At 30.3% G+C, this 21,610-nt stretch overlaps 1 protein-coding gene across 1 annotated transcript; it reads right to left on the reverse strand.

Annotated features, from left to right (window-relative positions):
• Positions 1-17,091: 17,091 nt before the first annotated feature.
• Positions 17,092-18,903, reverse strand: LOC132756798 (collagen alpha-2(VIII) chain-like). Its single transcript, XM_060747936.1, has 3 exons — positions 18,801-18,903; positions 17,845-17,931; positions 17,092-17,507 (listed from the first exon to the last, which is right to left on the reverse strand). The coding sequence occupies exons 1-3, from the start codon at positions 18,901-18,903 to the stop codon at positions 17,092-17,094; spliced, it is 606 nt and encodes a 201-aa protein (XP_060603919.1).
• Positions 18,904-21,610: the final 2,707 nt, after the last annotated feature.

The following is a 21,610-nucleotide window of genomic DNA, read 5'->3' on the forward strand; positions in this document are numbered from 1 at the left end:
TCAGTGACAATTCCAAGGCCGTGACCGTCGATTCGAACCTGATCGTTGACAGAAATGACATTCGACGCCATATTTGTTTATGTTTTTTTGACAGCGCGTAGTGATAGTGATTCGGCTCATTAGCATATTTATTACACTAGTGTATTACTGACCCATTTAATACGTAAAATAATGAATGGGTTTACAACACTCCTGCACCGTGGGTCATGTTATAAATTCCGATCTTACACTGAACAAAACAAATATCCTCTATGTATTCTATTTTACGGTCAAATAAACAAAAGTTGAATTTGGTTTGTGACGATGGATGTTGGCAATAGTTCACTGCAAAAATCTGATTCACAGTGTCAAAACTATTTTACATAATTTGAAAGAATATAAGTTTGAATGAAATTACTGAAACTTAAAATTAATATACTGATTTTGTGTTACAAGGTTTAATATATAAAAAAAGACATTCAATACAGCTTACTCACTCCCTTTTCCATTGTGCTGCAAGATCTTTATTTTTGCATATAGAATTCTAGATGTATAAAAAATTAAATAAATGTTTACTTTTCACTAAAAAAACAAATTCAATTGTAATATATTGGGACAATTCTTACCTTGTTTGGATTGAATTTTGACGCGATATTATTAGCAATATAACGCTTAACTCAAAGCTTTGAAAAAAGGGAAATTCCAAAGGAAATTTGTTTTGTATCTATTTTTACTCCCTTTTCTTCATAATTCATTATAGAAGTTTTTGCATTGGGTGCATAAAAAGGTAACGCATATTCGAATTTAAGGGTAACATCCTAAAGCATACCTTGTAGAACCCAATAAGCAGCTACGAATATGTTGATCGATCTTTCGCCCAAATTTATGGTTTGATTTTCGTTTATTTTTTTTTTCGAAACTTTTTCCTTTTATAAGCCCGTGCGTATTGGCGATCTGTAGGTACGCCACTTTACAGTCGGGGATCTTGTTTCAGGACTTCCATAACAAGATCGTTTTGAAGGTTTGTTTCCTTTAACGATACTAATAGGCGGATTAATTTATTTTAAATTCCAACTATTCAAATGCGGTTTGTAACTGTTAATCAAATTATTCTATAATTGTATTTTTGTTATACACCAATGATGGCCTGACACTTTGTTCAAAAACACAAATGTTGTGTTAGAACAAGGGTCTTAGCTACGGTTTTTTCAAACCGACTTTGGGGTAAGGAAGTTTACATAGCCCTTTGGTTTTGATGTTTAGAATGTATTATAATTAGCAGGTTGAAGGTTTTTTCCTATATAATCAATAAAAAAATGTACAGTTTATTATCAATAAGTTTTTCGAATGTGTTCATTTGGAAGTGTTTGGAAGAGTATCTGTTGGCAAATAAGCGGTTAAAGAGCACCCTCCAGATTCATGCTAATTTTTCCTGAAAAATTTTGAAATATGTAATTTAAAACATTATAATATTGGGTTAAGTTACCCCAAAGAATGCAAGTTTTTCAACATTTATTCAAATCGAACTTCTGTTACAATCCGCGGTAAATTACCTTAAAAAGGTCAAAATGTGCAAATTTTAGCCCCTTAATGCGGTTTGTAACGCAGTTAAGAAATGTTTAGTTAAAAATACTGAAAAAACCCGGTCATCTTTAATCCGCACATAACATGTAAATTTATTACTAGAATTTTTGAATCTTTACCACACTTTTTATAAAATGTTAGTACAATTTTCCCAGGTTTGACTTTATCGAAATATTTTTGTTCATCTGGAGGCGTGCAGCTTTAAAATGTGTTTTCTAGTCTTGAACATTTACATTTACAGTGCAACTGAGATTTAAGTGTCAGCATTACAACAAATAAATTTAGCATGGTTCTAATAAAACATTAACAGTTGATCTCAGGATCTTTTAAAATAATCTTTAGAATAAAGAAAGTTAATGTTTGATTTAATACCAATTCTTTAAATAAACGTTCAATTCAATTTATTATTTTTTTTGCAATTATCACAAAAACTCTTGTAAAAGGAAGATTCCTTTTCAGAAAAAAATGAAAAAATGCAGGACTTGTTCTGATCGAGATTGCTTCGTGAGAATTCTCGATTAATTTATCTCGATGCACCAGAGTATTAAGTAATACTGAAATGAATTGTTTTATGTGAGAAGTTACTGATGTTAGTTTACAGAATATTGGTCATTACTAAACTTGGGTACTAGCTTATAAGTGGACGATCCGTTTCTAGAGTTACTATGCATTACTCGTTTATAACTGTCACGTATCAGAACTGTCCCATTATTTAGGGTGTGAAGATGTGTAAGCGGGCCGGATTAGCTTCAGTCGGTCTAGAGCCACGGTACGGTATTCCGATGGTCCCTTGTTCGAGTCCGGGTCAGGCTGCACATTTTTCTCACCCTGTGACATTTGGCGCCCAACGGGGGACCGTGACTCAATATAGCTCAGAGTATAATTCACATTGCTCTGTAACTCTTTGAAATTCGAAGACGAATTTCAATATAGCAGGGAGCAATGTCACGGTTTCAAAACTGTTCACTATTTACGGGGAGAAGATGTGTAAGCGGGGCCGGATAGCTCAGTCGGTAGAGCCGCCGGTACCATATTACTGATGGTCCCGGGTTTTTCGCGTTCCCGGTCAGGCCCTGCACATTTTTCTTCACCCTGGTGACATTTTTTTGCGCTCAACGGGGGACCGTGACTGAATATAGCTCAGGAGTATAATTACATTGCTCTGTTAACTCTTTGAAATTCGAGGACGAATTTCAATAAGCAGGGAGTATGTTCACGGTTCAGAAAACTTGTTCACTTATTTACGGAGAAGAATGTTTGTAAGCGGGGCCCGGAAATAGCGTCAGTCGGTAGAGCGCGGTACCATATACCCGATGGTCCGGGGTTTCGAGTCCCGGTCAAGGCTGCAAATTGTTTTCAACCTGCTGTGAATAAAAATGATATTTGAAAAATTGTTTATTATAGACATTTTTACTTTACACACACTGTTTTGATATTAATAACGCTTTTTTAAAAAATAGACAGATAATTAAAACTGTCTCTTTCAACCTATTGCTATCAATGGTTTTAATTTTCCTAAACTATTGCAAGAAAAATAGGGTAATAATTTCATTTTGTTGGGAAACCATTTTTAACGGTTGCTTATTCGAAATTTATATTTTGGAAAGTTTTTTTACAAATTTTATTTTATCTTTTCCCAGAAGGTCTTAGACCTTATGTGGGGTACAATTTTTTGCAAAAATATATGAATATGGCAATAACGTTGCATTCAATTTACTAAAGTTGACATGATCTCATACATGCATTACAGTAGCACATTTTACTTAGGAAATGAAAACATATATATTCACCTATAACATGATGTTACATGGTTTTAATGGTTCATATTTTTCATAGAATTTATATGCAACATAAGATTTAAAAGAATAATAAAGTGTGCGCAAAATTTCCAATTTGTACTGGACTTTACTTATTAGATTAGATTTTACCTAAATTGCTGTAGAATAATTTTGACAGATTAATACCTTTTCTGCAATTTGAATTTGAGTTAAAGTTCATGTTGGATAACCCGAAAGTGTTGAACTTTACAATTATACATGTTTTTACTGCATAACTCACCATTTTGACAAGAGTAATATTTAAAGGCATTTTACTTAAACATTATTTGATTTACACGGGAGGAAGATAATTGCTTATGGTCTTTTCGGTTCGACCTGTATATCGAGGTTTTTAACTCCGCCGCACTATACCTTAAACAATTTTTGAACATAGTTTACAATATAATTCTTAACATTATAAAACTGCAGTTTATCTTTAATTAAATGGAACAAATTTGTATATAAATGGTGTGTTATTCCCAAAAAAACAAATTTGTTTTTTTTTAACTGAATAGCGAACACTAACATATTGTGCGATTTTACTGGGGAGATAATCAAATATTATTCGATGTTCCTATTTAATATCGAGTTGTGGAACATTTCATGTTACTAAGAGATTAATACACGGCAAAGTTGGGCCGGAAGATGATAATCGGCCCGCAAAATGAATAATTATTCATTTTGGTTGTTAACTTAAAGTCATTGTGTGTTCAAAGTACATTACTGTAACTGTACAATATAGAAGCAAGTTTTATTTTCATCTTTTTTTTGGAATGAATTTTGTCGTATTATTTCTTTAGATTTCAATAGTTAAAAATCTGTGTTTGTACGAAATACGCTTCAGCAATCGTAATAAAATCAAGCGATTCGTTGCTAAAAAACCTACTTTCACTTTTAACAGTTAACTGTTTAATAACGTAATATATTGGACGTCATTGGTTTAAGTTTTGTGCACGTTTCACATGTTCAGCGGGCTGATAACTAGTTCTCAGCCCGGCCGCAAACTCATAATAGGCGTCACGGTTTACGTGACACTCATAATCAGTTGAAAACATAGGCAATTTTGTTACTATATATAGTATCAAGTGTATTAAAGTATAGAAATAGGACACCGCTATACCCAATATGATGGTTTATAATATATTTCCTTAAACTAGATTAACAGTGATATCCTAATGAATGGATTAAACTGCTATATTTATGTGCATTGGTCCAAACAAATGTATATGGCGTTACTGAACTACTTTATATGAAGAATAGATTTGAAAACTTAAGGGGCAAAATCTTTTCAAAGCGATATACATTATAACAAGATTAGCCACCCGGGGTAAATCTAAAGATGTATGTTTACTTATGTATTTCCTCTTTCCCAGATTTTGCCATCAATGACAAAATATGGGGAGGAACAATTAAATAACAACAGTTTCGCTTGTAAAATAAAAAAAAAAATAGATATACATATATTTGGGCTGTAAAAAATATATTATTTAGGATGTATCACACATTTACATGACTGAAATATGAGAAATATCACATATTCATATGAATAACATATATTGACCACGCTGTAGAACTATAAGTCAAGCTTAAATAAATGTATAGACAAGATATGACAATCAATAACATACTAAAAAAAGCCTCCATATAAAAATTCTGACCGGATTTTGCCATCATGAATGCTTTTCAAATATATATATACTTAGATTTCTTATTAACAATTGATTTTCAGTATTCATTAATTCTATAAATTTAAATATATTTGGAGATCTCCAGTAACAAATTGGAATATATTGTGTTCTTTATTGAGAGTACATTCTACATTGTAATAGAAAATGGAATTTCATCTTCTAACACATTGCAGAATGTGCATTTGCGTTTGCAATTGCGTTCATTTATAGGTACACTGGCAGGTCTTTGTCCATCTGCCTGTTTCAATACATAATCTATGCGAGGAGCATCGCAGTTTTGTCATACTAGTACAGAATTTTCTTACACCTTTACATTTTAAATATTGCTGTAGTTGAAATTTGGCAATACATCTGTAAAATAAAGCTCTAGATGAATCATTTAGTCTAAAGTCTAATTTTGAATAAATTGATCTTTAATTCTTTGTTTAACTTAAAACTAAGAAATACATTTTGCGCTTCCGACATTTTTGATAAAACCATCCAAGTTTACATTAAAAAAATCTCTTTACCAACGAACACCAGTTTTTCTTATTAGGACATTGATCTAATCATTTTTCGACATTTAGATATACCTTATATGTTATGTAAAACACTTTTACTTTACACTCAATGTTGGTATAAATAGTCTCTTTTAATCTATGCTAATGATTGAAGAAACCATTTTAACATTGCTTTATTCAGAATACTTTGATATAATTGCTTATGGACGTAAATGAAATGATAAGTTTTCCTAAACCCCAGCCCGAACCTGCTTGTATAAATATAATGTATACAAAGTATGAATTAAAGGATAAACATCTTCTTATCGTTATTTATTTATTTATTTATTTTTTTATTTTTTTATGGAAGAAGAAGAAGAATTTAGGCGTATATTCTGAAAAACTATCTTTACATCGGACTTGTAGACGCATTTCATGTGAATCTCGTGAAGAAAAAATAAAACAACAAGGCGTGTCTTTTACAACACAATTGATAACATCTGTTGGCAACATAGTAAGAGCAGCAATGAAATTTATTTAATAAGCTTACCAAAATTCCAAGAAGTGTTGTTTTTTTTACCAGGATGTTTTTGATATTCTATAAGAACATATAGCATATTCCCAGTAATAGATGCGCAAGTTTCAACTCTTCAAAAAGTGCTTTGTAAGTTACTTTTGTGATTTTATACTTAATTAATGGTTCCCTTTAAAATTTTAGTGCAATACTTTGAATGAAATTTAAGAAGCACGCGTGATATATAGAAATTTTCATTAAAATAGGAGTATTTAAAATCATAAACAGATTAGCAAATATAGTAAGCGCACAATGTTCTTTTTATGATCACAAAAATATCCAACAAAACAACGCGTCAAAATACACAAAATACAATTAATTTATGTTACTCTTGTTATACTTTTATAATTTTCTAACTCTTGTATTTTGTATATTTAGAAGCTGATTTGTTTTAGGTAAAAACAATCTTTGTCGAATTTATATCGATATCATTTTATCATGACGAGGAAACATTCACGAAATATGATATACAAATAATTACACTACAGTCTGAAAGAACATAAATGTAAATTATTTATAAACAGTTCAATCATTAGTAGCCTTTTCGCCGTATAGTTTACCTAAATGCTGCTTCAAAGTATTAACTGCTGGAATTTGATTTTGAAAAAAACAAGCAAAAGAAAAAACTTAACTTAACCATCACCATAGTCTGCTAGTTAAGACTGTTTATAATAATAAATGTGAGTGAAATGCAGTGAATAGTTTTAATATTTTATTTTATTGTTAACCATTGGTTAAAAAACACAGTCACAAATTAAATTTAATTTTATAAAAGCATCAAAAGCATTGCAGTTGTGAATCTATCGAAATCTGTCCATCATTACAGCTATGTCCTCGTGTGTGTAAGGACATTACTCTATATTGTCTTCATGTTTACATTTTGACGTTGTCTTCTTAATTATGTTTTTTATTAAAATTATTATTATACATACTGTATGCAATGCTTTTACATGTAAAGAAACACTTGGTGTGAAAAATAGACAGAAAAATTGCATATATGGCGCGTAAGTTCGATCCAAATAGCGGCAATGAATTTTGCGATGAAAACAAAATATAATCTTTATATTGTTTATTATTAATTAAAAAACGGGCGAAATAGAGTGCACAATAACACGAATCCATTGATGTTGCAATTAAACAATTAAACATTTTCTGTTGGATTTTTTATGCGTAGATCTTTCAAAATGTTGGTGATAAAAAAAATTTTCTCTTAATGATCAACACATACAAAACTTAAATGCAAGACTTACACATTGCCGTAATCCGGTCGTTTTTAAAAAAATTATCAATGACTGTAAATAAGAGGGATAACACAACAACAAATATAACTGTGGTGATTATGGGCTGGATATTTACCTCCCCTATTTCAACATGATTGTCACATATCTGTAGTTACATACATAATAATTGTTTTACTGAAACACACAGCAAGTAAGATACTTAGACCTCTTGACTTCTCGACCCTTTAAGACATTAGGATTACTTTTAGACCACTTGTCCCTTAGACCACTGCTTTTATGACTTTCGATCCCCCAGTGGGTAAAAAGTTACGACCCCTACAGTACTTTATAAGGCCAGGAAGGTAATACTTTGAAAAAAAGAAGTTATGAATTAACATTATTTCTTAAGTGGATAGGTATTGGCACATTTTTCATTTACTTTTTTTCAAATATTGATATTAACAATAGAAATGTGTCATTTAGATATTCTTATAAAAAACAGCTAAAGTTAAAGATGATAAATCATAATATTTTGTTAACAAACATATTATGTTCTTTATTATACCGGATTATCACCCCTTTCAAAAAAACTTGTTTATATAATTTTCTTGGGGGTTTGTTCGTATTGGGCTTACACCCAAATCGTTTTAACATTTTGTATTATTTATACATGTAATTTTTTTAAACTTTTATTTAAGACCTATTTGGGTTTTAATTTGTTTTTTCTTTTTTTACATTTGCTGTGATTTTTCTTTTTGTGGGGATTTTTATAAAAAATAAAGGGAAATACTCCTATAAATAAAAATACTACCCTTTTTGGTTTTAAAAATAACAGAAACTTTTGGTATCTACCTTTCTCGCCCTAAAAAGTTTTTATTTGAAGTTTTTTGTTTTTAAAACCCAAACATTGTTAAAAAAAATTTGTCAGAAGTTTATCTACTTCTTTAGGGAAAACATCTAGCAAAACGGGAAAATTTTTGTACAACCCTACAAACAAAAAAAGGGCCCTTTTTTTAAAGTTTTAATATTTAGGTTTACTCGTAAACGACATGTTAAATTGAGTTATAAGCCTCTAGATTTGATAAACTGATGATATTTTAACCGATTTTATCAAATTGCGTGTAAAAGTAGAATTATCACAAAAATAAGTAAAAATTTCAATAACTTCTGCACTATAAACATTTCATTTGTAGGGTACTGCGATGTTGATAAGACAACGATGGTGGGGACAATATGGACAGAGAGTATACCGTTCTGGGCGACGTCGTCGAACAACACCATATTGAATCTTACATTCGGGGACCAGGTCTGGCTCGTGCTTCTTAAGCGTGTGCCATATATCCATGGTAACATGTATTCGTCTTTTTTCTGGGTATTCATTATTTGACACAGAAAATGAAGAAAACGAAGCATCACAAAAATCTGGAAACAAAGTGATCCCTCGGAAGCATTAATCACAACAAAATTACAAGAGAATTGCAGACTCGGTTTGATTGAGTCTGTACATGAGGGATAATGAATACGTGCAACATTCCTCACGCCCCCTAGCACCGGCTTGAGCGGTACTCAATTATCAACACTCAATAGTGCTGGCATCAATGATCCCGAAGGACCAGAAAAATATAACAACACTGAAGTGAAGTACGGGGCAACTTTTTACAGCTTGACACCTGCTGTTGTGAAGTATAAAAATCTGGAAACAAAGTGATCCCTCGGAAGCATTAATCACAACAAAATTACAAGAGAATTGCAGAATCGGTTTGATTGAGTCTGTACATGAGGGATAATGAATACATGCAACACCCCTCACGATAATAAAGACGATAATAAAATTAATGCAAAGTCTTAAGTTAGTAAAAATTGTAAAAAGTTTTCTTTAAATAAGTAAAGTGCGATATGCAAATAAAAACATTGATTTTATTAACATATGCAAGAAACGATTTGGTTCAGGTTATCTAATTGTAGATAACGACACGACCGTTCTAAAAATGTATATAAAATAAGGCTTTGTTCATTTTTCTATAAATATCGACATAAGCAGTATCAAAGGACATTTATAGAATAAAAATCATTGAAACATCGAACATTAGCAAAAGGCAGGAACATAATAACGCATTCACACCATGCATATCCAGTTTCGAAGGTATGTGAATATAACAAAGGAATTGTGAAAAAGTAAGACCGAACTGCACAAAAATTGGACATTATGGACCATATTTTCCAAATGATTGTGATAACTGTATGAATAAATACAAGAATCAATATGTTTATAAACTGTAGATGAGGTATTTGTAATATCTATTAATTATGTTTTGTTTGAAATGTTTTTGACTTGAGCTTTTTGTATCAATTACTTCTGTTACGTACTTCTTGAATTTTGTTTATCACAGGCAAATATTATGTTACAAAATATTGTTTTCTGGAAACAAGATCTTAGGAAGGTTAAGTTTCAGAAATAATGTATAATAACGTGTATCAGCATATACATTGTTTCTGATCAATTTAAAAACTGTCAGTTTCTATAGTCAGTCTATGATATTTTATTGTTAATTTTTATTTTTTTTGATAATTTATTTATTTTTTTATTTATTTTATTTATTTATTTTTTATTTATTTTTTTTGCGGGGGGGGGGTCAGACTAGCGAATTTTTAGGTTTTCATTGAAATTTACTTTTGTTTTGATAAATGTTATGTATATATTATACTTTATTGTTTATGTGTTATTGTTTGTAAATATATATGATGCAATAAAAATTAATTAATAAATTATGGTGTGTATTAAAATTGAACTTATTACCAAGCAAAATGTTGCAAACAAAAAGTGATTGAGGAGATAATCAAGAAATGAGTCCATAGAACTTGGGTGCCCCCACACCCTAATGTTTTGTTAATCTAGTGACTCTAGGTCATTTCTTTTTGGCTACACGTGACACAAGTTGCAAATCTTTAACTAAATCAAAGGCAAAATCTACAAATACTGAATAAATACACAAGCAAACCCTCAGATGCATAACAACACATGCTGACCAACATTCTTGTATTTTTGGGACTAGAGGGCAAATGTAATTTTTACTGAGTCAAGGAAAATAAAAATCCCTTGATGAAAAACAAAACCTTCTGACCAACATGTCTGTAAATTGTTATGACTCTAGGCCAAATACATTTTGAGCCACGCGAGACCCAAGTTGAAAATTGCAAATTTTTACTTAGTCAAGGGTGATAAATACTGAATGTATCCACACGCAAACACCCAGGTGCACAGCTACACATCTGACCAACTTTTCTGTAATGTTTCATGGCTCTAGGTCAAAAACGTATTTGGCTACGTGCGAGACAAGTTGAAAATTGCACATTTGTACTAAGTCAAGGTGATACAACTGCAAATACTAAATAAATCTACAAGTAAACACCCAGGTGCACAACAGCACATGTTGACCTAAATTTCTGTAATAATTCATGACTCAAGATAAAATACTTTTTGAGCTACACGCGATACATCTTGAAAATTGCAACATTTAACTTATTACTCAAGGGCAATCACTCTACAATAAATCCACAAGCGAAAGCCTAGGAGCACAACTACACATGCTGATCAATATTGCTATAAAGTTTCATGACTCTATGTCAAATACGTATTTAGCTACGTATGACACAAAATGAAAATTGGAAATTTTTACTAAGTCAAAGGTAATAACTCTGACAAGATAGAATATATCCGCAAGTGAAACCCAAGGTTAACAACTTCACATGCCGATCAACATTCCTGTAAACTTTCATGACACTAGGTCAAATACATTTTGAGGTAAACACGACACAAATTGAAAATTGCAAATTTTTACTGAGTCAAGGGCATAAACTCTGACAAAACATAATCAATCTACAAGCGAAACCATAGGTGCATAATTACAAAATTTCTGTAATTTTTTGTTCTCTAGCACAAGCGATTTTAGAGCTCCATGCGGCACAAAATGAGAACGGACGCACAGGCGGACTGAATTGGGTAATTCTAAATGCCACCAATTATAGTGGGGCACAATAAGAGAATAGCATGTTAAATTAAGGCTTGAACGCCGCCTTTCCTTGTTGATCTTGTTTATCATATTTGATTCTATAGCTTATGGTAAATATATTTAATTTGAAATATGCGCAATAGTTTAGATGGAAGAGTATAGATCGTAGGCTAATTAAACAAATCATGAACTTCTTTGTCATCTACAGAAAAAGGGACGTAACTCAATGAAATGTACCGATCTGGTAATTCTTTCAAAAGTGAACTATAAATGTGCAGTGGCATTCAAAAATATCGCTTTATAGAGCAAGACTTGTGAAGGTTGTCAGGCGATACACATCATGACAACATTTATATGTGTTGTATGTAAAGGCATCAGACCATGTTATAAACACATGCTGAGTTTGTAGTTTTAAAAAAAGGTGTGTACGAAACAGTCTGGACATCACGTTTATGTTGCTTATGATTGACTTTATCTAATAAATATGATTCATTTTGAATATTTCAGAGAGAATGATGTTCATTTAATTGACAGAACAAGAAAAAAAACGATTCCTTTTTTTAGGGGTAAAAAGTAATTTTTGTAGATTAACATTTCAACCTCAGTGAAAAAAGGCATATATGTAACATGTCTTCAAGGTATATATTTAACTGAACGTAAATGCTGGTGATTGATGAAAACTGTATAACATGAATACACGTTACAATTTGTTTATACAAATCTATGCAAAATTGTAGTAGATCATTAATTCATTAGTTTCAATCAAATGTTTATTATCTTGCACATGAATGTATATACAAATGCATGTTCGTGAAAATATCTTGTAATCCTTTAACATATGTCTAAGTAATGATTTTACTTTTAAAAAGCAGAACAGAATAGAAGTTTATCGTACACATCAAAACATACTGCCAACTTTTGATTAAATAGATTTTATTGCAGAAATCATTTAAATCTAGATCATTCTTATTGAATAATTTTAATAAGTGAATACACTAACTAAATATAGGAAGCTGCATTTTCTTTGGTGGCCCTTTCGTAAAATAAAATGTCAGTTTTACACTTTGCATTCATAGAGCTTATAAATATAATATGAAGCGTTTTAAATGTAAACAGACAAGCCACACAAACACGAACATTCAGTAATCGTTTATTGCAAACGTTTCGGCTATATGCCTTCATCAATGCAAAACATAATAAAATTACCGGAAGCGACGTCAAAACGGAACACGCGTAAAACGCACGAAAAACGTTATGGCGTTTAGTGGCAAAAATATGGTAACATGTAGAAACATAAATTTATGTTATAAATAATGCTGGTACATGAATTATTATTATTATCATTATTATTATTTTGCGTTTTAAATGTGACATATCTACTCTGTATTTACATAAAGCATGTTTTAACAATTACATAGAGCCCATGTAGCAATTATCAATATTTTGAAATTTTAAATTTGAGCATAATATTTCTTTAAATTTTTTGATTTGTCAAAATGTTAATACGATAATATTCAAACTTATACCGATTATGGTCATTTTTTTCCATAGATTTATTTTCACTGGTGTTTATTAATTGTTTCATAAACATAGAAACGTCAGTTGCTAAATAGATACAAACAAAACCTACATGAACATAAGGTTTGCTTTCTTTGCGGTAATCAGCTTTTATTCAGCTTTTATTCACTAATAAGATACAAACATAAACTAATATTAACAATATGCAAAAAAAATTGTATGAATAATATTCGTCACAGCATATAAAGACACATCATATATAAATTTGACCAATTTTCGACTTATTTCATAGAACATTATTGTTATAAAAATTCTCAAAATTAATTGAAGCAGTTTTCATCAAAACGTTTACGTTAAACGTTTCCTGTTAACACTGAAATCAGATTTTACTTCCATCAATATTGAACTTCATTGACATTTTTAAAATTCAGTAACTGACAAGTACTCCACTAAATGTGTTCATCCTATATGAGTCTTGATATAGCTGGCGGTTAGAAGCTGACGATGTTGATTTGACCCAAACTTGTCCTCCTGATCTAACTCTTATTATTGCTCCAAAATATGTACAGCTTGCTATTTTTCATCACCAAAGTGTGCCATGTGCGTGTGCATAACACTACCTTCCAAACACCAGGCCAAGCATATGCATTATTTTCTTATATGAAGTACATACTATGAACAGTCAAACTGATACAGTTCCTCGCAACAGGCTTGCCCGTTGAACAATCCCGGCTGGACGTTGTCGTAACCTGTTCCCTCGTTAGTGAATGTCTTTTCAAAATATGAGAATCTCATCTGTAGTATCAAGAAGCAGGGTCTTTTCAAGTGATGTGCATAGAAAGCGATAGCAGGTTGTTCAAGTTTTTCCTGAGGTATAGAAATAATTACTTTGTATTTTATATCTAAGATATTTAAATCAAGGGGCCTATGCGGAGGGGGGGGAGCCGACAGTAAAAAAAAAACCTTATATTTATATCGTTACCAATAATCGTGTAGAGTTTAGACTAATTACAACTAGAATGTTGTGAATTGTCAAACAAATCATCTGGACATCTTATGAAATTTACATATAAAGCCAACATATTTTTATTCTACCATTGTTTGATTATAAATATTTTGATCACGTAATGATATCCAAGATAAACATATGACAACGTAAACAGCAATTTAATAATTTGCGGGTATGATTAATGGTAGATAAATAGAAATCAAACACAATTGATATAAAGCAGGTAGCAATACACGATCATGATATTCTTTTTGTTACACACAGAAAAAAGTATATTCATTTCATTGATAAGTACAAAACTAACATTCAGCACAAATTTACGCTTTGTCTGTATAACGCAAATTACGTCACGTCAAAATACATAAACGGCCGTGAAAAACCATGCTCAAGGAGTTGCAAAAGTGCTATTGGTATCTGATTAATAATTTTGTACATGAACAAAAGAATATGAATTGCCAAACAATACTTTCAAAGATAATAATACATACACTTCATTATAATTTTGTAGCATAATATTTTTTCTTTGCTTTAAAATTTTCTGATTGCCTTTAAGTTTTTATTTAAAATCTGGAAACAAAATAATCCCTTGGAAGCATTAATCACAACAAAATTACAAGAGAATTGCAGACTTGGTTTGATTTAGTCTGTACATGAGGGATAATGTAAAGTGCAACATCCCATACGCCCCTTGCACCGGCTTTAGCGGTACTCAATTTTCAACACTCAATAGTGCTGGCATCAATGATCCCGAAGGACCAGAAAAATATAACAACACTGAAGTGAAGTATGGGGAACTCTTTACAGCTGCCACGCTCACTTGACACCTGCTGTTGTGAAGTATTAAAATCTGGAGACAAAGTGATCCCTCGGAAGCATTAATCACAACAAAATAACAAGAAAATTGCAGACTCGGTTTGTTAACTCTTTTCACGAGGGATAATGTAAAGTGCAGCTTCCCTAACGCACCCTAGCACCTGCTTATCTGTCATTGCAACAAAAAACAGAAACACATACGCCTCTTTTTTATCTCCCAAAGAACATAACAACATGGAATATACTTTATACATTATACAGTTCAGATTTACCATAACAAACTTTTGCAGTAAATTATCAGCTGCTGCACAGTGTTGCAAAGTAAGGATTATGTTTAGAATATTGAGGTTTCTTAGTATTTATCATTTAATAACGCATAATATTCATCAGAAAGATGATAATTATTGTGCGCCAAGAAAAAAAGAACAACAAAAATAAAAGAACAAAAGTATTCATGCCATATTTATTTGAAAACGCGACAATGTAGTTGTATATGTATACTGATAAACATAGCAAAGTACTTTTTTTCTCATAATTATGTAATCATAATATTCGTCAGACGACAATCATTGTATGTACATATACACGAATTTATATATATATAATGTCATTAACAAAAGCCAAGTATATCATGCAAGCCTAGTAAAAACTGAATATATATATATATATATATATATATATATATATATATATATATATATATATATATATATATATATATATATATATATATATATATATATATATATATATATATATATATATATATATATATATATATATATATATATATATATATATATATATATATATATATATATATATATAAAATCCTGACGACGTTGTTATACATGGTATTCACTAAAAAGAAGTTTAGATTTGATGACAGCAGTATTAAATGATTCTCACAAACATTTTTTCAGAAGAAAGAAATCTTGTTAAATATTAAGGATAGTTAGGATATTTAGTTTTACATAGCCAGTAGTGTTACTTCTGAAATAGGGAAGAAACACAACTTGCATTCTAATAAAATATTTTGATTTTCCTCGCTCAACTTCTATAATCAAATTTCATTTGAAAGTTTTTGAATTTCTATTGGCTGACGTGTTTTATAACCATTTATAGCCATTTTATAACGTAATTAAATATAAAAAAAAAATCAGGGAATATGTTCCCTTATAAGAAAACAAATGATGATGAGTTTGCGTTTTCCTTCATGGAAACATGATTGTTTTGGTATATTCATCTTAACATAAATGTTCACTGTTATTCATGTTTTGTATAGATTAAGAGTATATAAAAAAGCTTAAATATCGCAAATCTAATTTAATAACACAGCAGTGTTCTTTGATGCACCAAATAGGAAAAGCTGAACACACGACACAATAGGGCAGAAGAATTACAATTATTTTTTTATAAATTTTATACATGTTCATACTCATACAGAAATAATGACATATTCAAAGAAAAATTGACAATTGAAATTCGCAAAATCTTTGAGATCTTCGTTTTAAGCGTATGCATATATGCATGACTAACAGTCCGATAGGTCAAGGTTTGAAGTTCTGATTTATAACAAATCAAGACGATAAACCATCTTATTAACTGATATGGTAATTCTCTAACTCCGGAGACGTATTAAGGTTGCCAGGTGATACACATCATGGTAACAATTATGTGTTGTTTCTAATCTATTAGCTTCAATCAAATATTTACAATCTTGCACATGCAATGCATTTTTGTGAACATACTTTCAAATCCTTTGAAAGATGTTTAAGTAATTTGTTACTTTTAAGGAGTAGAACAGAATAGAAGTTTATCTTAGACTATAAGATATACAATGTTCATGTTGAGTAAAATAATTCTATTACAGAAATATAAATCAAGATTATTCTTATTGATCTGAAATGAATGCACTAACTTAACATGGTAAAGTGCATTCCCTTTAGTGGTCCTTTTGTTAAGAATGTCAGTTTTTTATAATAACACTTTACATTAATGTTTGTCATAGATTTAATTTCACTTGTGTATATTATTTGTTTTAATAAACATAGAAACTTCAATTGCTTTAAATTACATTCCAACAAAACATACATAAACATAAGATTCCCTTTCTTTGCTGTTATAAATTCAGTCTTTTTCTGCTATAAGATTCTAACATAAACTAATAATGGAAATATGCAAAATAAAACATGGTATGAATAATATTCGTCACAACATATATAGACACATCATAGATAAATTAACAATTTTCGACTTATTTCACAAAACACTACTGTTATTAAGAGTCTCAAGAAATGTATTGGAGCAGTTTTCATCAAAACGTTTACGTTTTACGTCAGCTTATAACACTGAAATCAGATTTTACTGCCATCAATATTTAATGATTTTTTTTATAATTCAGTAACTGACAAGAACTCCACTAAATGTGTTCATCCTATAAAAGTCGTGATATAGCTGGCGGTTAGAAGCTGACGATGTGGATTTGACCCAAACTTTTTCTCCTGATCTAACTCTTATTATTGCTCCAAATGTATTGCAGCCATGAGACTTATCACCATAGTTAGAATCTGATGCAATAACGTTATCTTCCAACACCAGGCCAAGATATGCAAAATTATCTTGACGAGCACATGTATGAACAGAAAACTGGTACAGTCCTCCAACAGGTGCCGTGAACAAGCCCGTGGACGTGTCGTAGCCTGAACCCTCGTTTGTGAATGTCTTCTCGAATTTGAGTACCTCATTCGATGTATCAAGAAGCATGCCTTTTAAGAGATGTGCGTAGAAAGCGATCGGAGGTTGTTCGAGTTTTCCTGGTTATGGAAATAATACTTTGTATTTTACATCTAAGATATTTAAACCAAGGGGCATATGCATGTAACAAAACCTTATATTAATATCAGGCTTATATATGTAGTTTAAATAATTCAAATAATTAAAAACTAGAATGTGTGAATGTAAACAAAATCATCTGGACGTCTTACGAGAGTTAGAAAAGTACATATGGAGCAACATTGTTTGTAATATATTATTGACCACGGGATATACCAATATAAAACATGAGTCAGGTTAGCAACAATTTAATTTTGCTATGATTAGTTGTAGATAAATAGAAATCAAACACAATTGATGTAAAACAGGTAGCAATACCTTGGAGTTGAAAAAGTTTCTCTTTTTCAGCCTCGATGTCACTTGTCAGGTTTTTTCTTGTTTCCTCAAATGATGTTTTGAACGTTTCTGTAATAAAGTATGAACATTCTATTAACTAATATCTAACCAAAGTTAAGGGGTATTCTGTACGCACAGCATCCTTTCTCTATAGCTGCTATAATAATGTTCCCCTGTAAAACATGTAGCGTTGTGATAATCTAAATGTAATTCATGCTCAAAACAATTAATGGAATTTTTAGGCGTACGTAGCAACTGATATATTTAATCTGATTTTTGGAACATAAATAGTTGTATACATTGTATATAGCTTACAGATAGTTGAATATTGCAAATATATTATGTTTTGAACTTCTTTTTATCACTTTAATTTACCAAATCAATTAAAATGATTAAGATATATTGATCTATAAATCCAACAATTACAAATTAAACAATACATTATTGGAAATATGCACAACGTATAAAGTTTATTTCTTATTTTATTTAAACTGTTTCGGTTAACATATTTTACACACCTCCTGAAAAGATGCCATTTCGAAACTAGTTCTTTAGTACATTGATTTTAGTACGTCATTACGAGAAGCTAACAACACATATTGAATTCTGCTATATTATTGGCTGGGTAGAACAGAAACATAACATCTAATTTACACAATCATTAAATTATGTAATAAAGTAAGCTCAACCCACTTTTTAAACCTTAAATGCAATTTGTAAAGGAGGTGGTAGTGTATACAAAAGCTGTAATTCATTGTATATGAACAGTCACTCACGCCAAGGGGAGTAACTCAATTAACATTATAGATTTTAAATTCATAATTTAACTCCTTTGAATGTGACAACACAAAAATAAATTGTATTTTAAACTTAGCATTTAAAAGTGTATGCTGTGAGAAATGTGAATTTGATGTAAAATAACTGTTTAACTATTATACCTTCCTCATCACCTCTCTTTAACTTCTCGTCCGTTATTTTTTCCCTCATGTCTACAAACATGTCCGCAAAATTTGAAACTGCTAGTTTAGTGTCTGACATCATCCTTTAGTTTTTTTAAAATTTTTTTTTACCCAAATTTTTTCTTTCCTTAATTTTTAGTCCCCCTTTCATTTTTTTAAAAGCTTTTTATTTTTCAAATTTTTTGAACATTACAGGGCCCCTCTAGTCGACAAATTTTAAACATAATATTCCTAGACAATAAAAAATGGAAAAAAACCCCGTGGGAAAACCCCAAATTTTCATTTAAATAAATTGTTTTCCCTAAAATTGAGAAGCTTTCTGGATTGAACCCTGTTCGAGAAACTGTTGTATTTATACAAGGAAAATCTGTGTGTTTGGAAATGAGGCCCGCTATTATCATTATGTTTTAGCACAATTGCAAGGCACTATTAAGGATTTAATATTGTCATTTTTAATTCCCCAAAACCATTTTTTAAGAGAAAAAAAAATCTTTACAAAATCGAAATTTTTTAGTACAAAGGACTTTTTTTCCCTTAACAAAAAATACCCAAAAAAAAGGCATAATTTAAAAAATTTTTGATTAAAAAGGGGTCATTCGTTTTAAACATAATTACTCCTGAATTGATACTGCGATCTCTTTTCTTTAATATGATAATCATTGATGCTTTGATATAATAGATCATTTCTCCTATTTTATTTATTGTACGTGTTTATACATTACTTTTATATGCGCCTAAATTTTTACAAAAATTTGTTTAAAAAACTTGGAAAATTAAATTTTTGAGTCTTAAAGATTCAATTGATTAAATAAACTGTTGTTAAATTTCCCGTGAGTTTGTATCAAACAAACCCAAATTTAAATTTTGGTTTTTAAAATTTTTTCGTTTTATCAATTACCAAAAAAAAATTTTTCGAAACATTCTTGCAAGTTTTAATTTATTTGAATTGAAAAATTTTCGGTACCTTTTCTTTATTTATTTAGAATTACCAAATTTGGGTAGATTCTTAAAATTTGTAAGTAGGGGGAAACCAAAAAGATATAACCCTTTACAAAAATTTTTCAATCAACTTAGCTTTATTTTCAAAAATCCATTGGACCCAAATGTTTTAGAAAAAAGTTTATTCAAACCCGTCTTTTTTAAAAAGGGGATCTTTACTTGTTATTAGTATGTTGTTAGTTCGGTAAGATAATATGGCTTAGATTTTCATGTTAATCGACTATTCAATTAATATTTTCTGAATTAAAGATTTAATTGTATCTAGGAAGATTAAAAATAGCTGTGGAAATTTAGCCAGTCGCAAACGTTTGTGCATTAATTTCACATCAAGATATGCAAACTTTAATACATAGAGGGCAAGTACGTAATTATTTCTTGACCCTTTTATTTTTTCTTTAAAGCTGTGTATAATGTGTAAATAAAAAGAAAAGTCTAATGATTGAATAACTTGTATCAAAATAACAGTCATTTACAATGTTTTATATTTTTGCAACACATGCATGTTTTTGTTTCTTTTGCATATATTTAGTTATAACATAAAGGCATATAATGCATCAGAAATGAAAAACAATATTCTTACCACCTTTAGAAACAGCACACATGGGTTCCATGGCGTTCTCAGACTGGCTTTTAGAGTTTACTTTAATCTAGACAGAATTAAGGCTGAACGAGAACTTTTTTCATTTAAGAAAGAAAAAATGTAAAAAAAGTAGTATTTGACTTCAATACAAATTACCAAATTTACTAACTGTCAAAATGCAACTGAGGCAACAGATTGCTGAGATGTTACGTAATGTGTGACTTTTTGTTATTATAACCAGACAACACAAGCTTAAAGCTGTAAGGAAATAGAAATATGTCTTGGGTATAATGGGCCATAAATGTATATTTACTAAACCTTGAACTTCGGACCTTTTAAATGTATATTTACCGTCTTGGTGTGAACCGTCCCAATAGTGAAACGTCTGTCTACCTATCTTACTGTACAATTAAAATACATGGTACCTTCGATTATCTTTTTCATTTCTACTTCATGATGTATGCATTCAAGGTGTAAGAATTTATCTTTTTCACATTGTTTGCATTTATTTACATTATGGCGTTTGAGATTGTCTATTTTATGGTGCTTTTTTCTATTTCATGGTGTTTTTATCTTTAAAACTAATTGCCTATTATTTTTCTATTTCAGGATGTGTGCATTTACTTATTTCATGTTGTTTTTTTCGGTTAATCTATTTCATGATATTTTCATTTATTCATTTTACAGTATCTTCATTTATCTATTGTACGTCCGTGAGAGAAATGACATTTTTCATGGTAAAACCAAAAACAAGGGCCGGATAGAAAAATAGATCTTGTTTTCGATTCGGTCTTCACAAAAGTTCCAACAAACTTGAGTCACCCTTACCCCTTTTTACAGTACCATTTTAATGTCAAAAATGACGCTCATACGTGATATAATGTATAGAAATTACTAAATGACATTAATAAAGACGTCAATTAAATAACAACAAAGTATTAAATCGAAGCGAATCGAATTTAGTTTAAATAAGTTCATGATATCTATTTCGTAAACAAAAACAGAATAACGATATATACATCGAGTATTTTCCGTAACGAAATAATGTGATACAGGGATAGTACAAAAGTAATGTCGAATATGTTTAAATTAATTAACGAATTGAGCACCAGAGAAATTAAAATGATTGATAGTAAATACAACTGAAAGAAATCAGTTATCGCATACGACAACATTTCTTTGATTTATGGTATACCACAGATATTTACAG

Source organism: Ruditapes philippinarum, unplaced genomic scaffold (assembly GCF_026571515.1).
Source record: "Ruditapes philippinarum isolate M1 unplaced genomic scaffold, ASM2657151v2 ctg5610_1_1_1_1, whole genome shotgun sequence".
Lineage (NCBI taxonomy): Eukaryota > Metazoa > Mollusca > Bivalvia > Venerida > Veneridae > Ruditapes > Ruditapes philippinarum.

What these genes read in the sequence shown, in the direction of transcription:
- LOC132756798 (XM_060747936.1), bottom strand. Translation starts at nt 18,903, where the DNA reads ATGATGTCAGACACTAAACTAGCAGTTTCAAATTTTGCGGACATGTTT. An exon ending in AAAGAGAGGTGATGAGGAAG is followed by an intron (nt 17,932 to 18,800) that starts GTATAATAGTTA and finishes ACTTTATTACAG; the next exon opens with AAACGTTCAAAACATCATTT. An exon ending in GAAACTTTTTCAACTCCAAG is followed by an intron (nt 17,508 to 17,844) that starts GTATTGCTACCT and finishes TTCCATAACCAG; the next exon opens with GAAAACTCGAACAACCTCCG.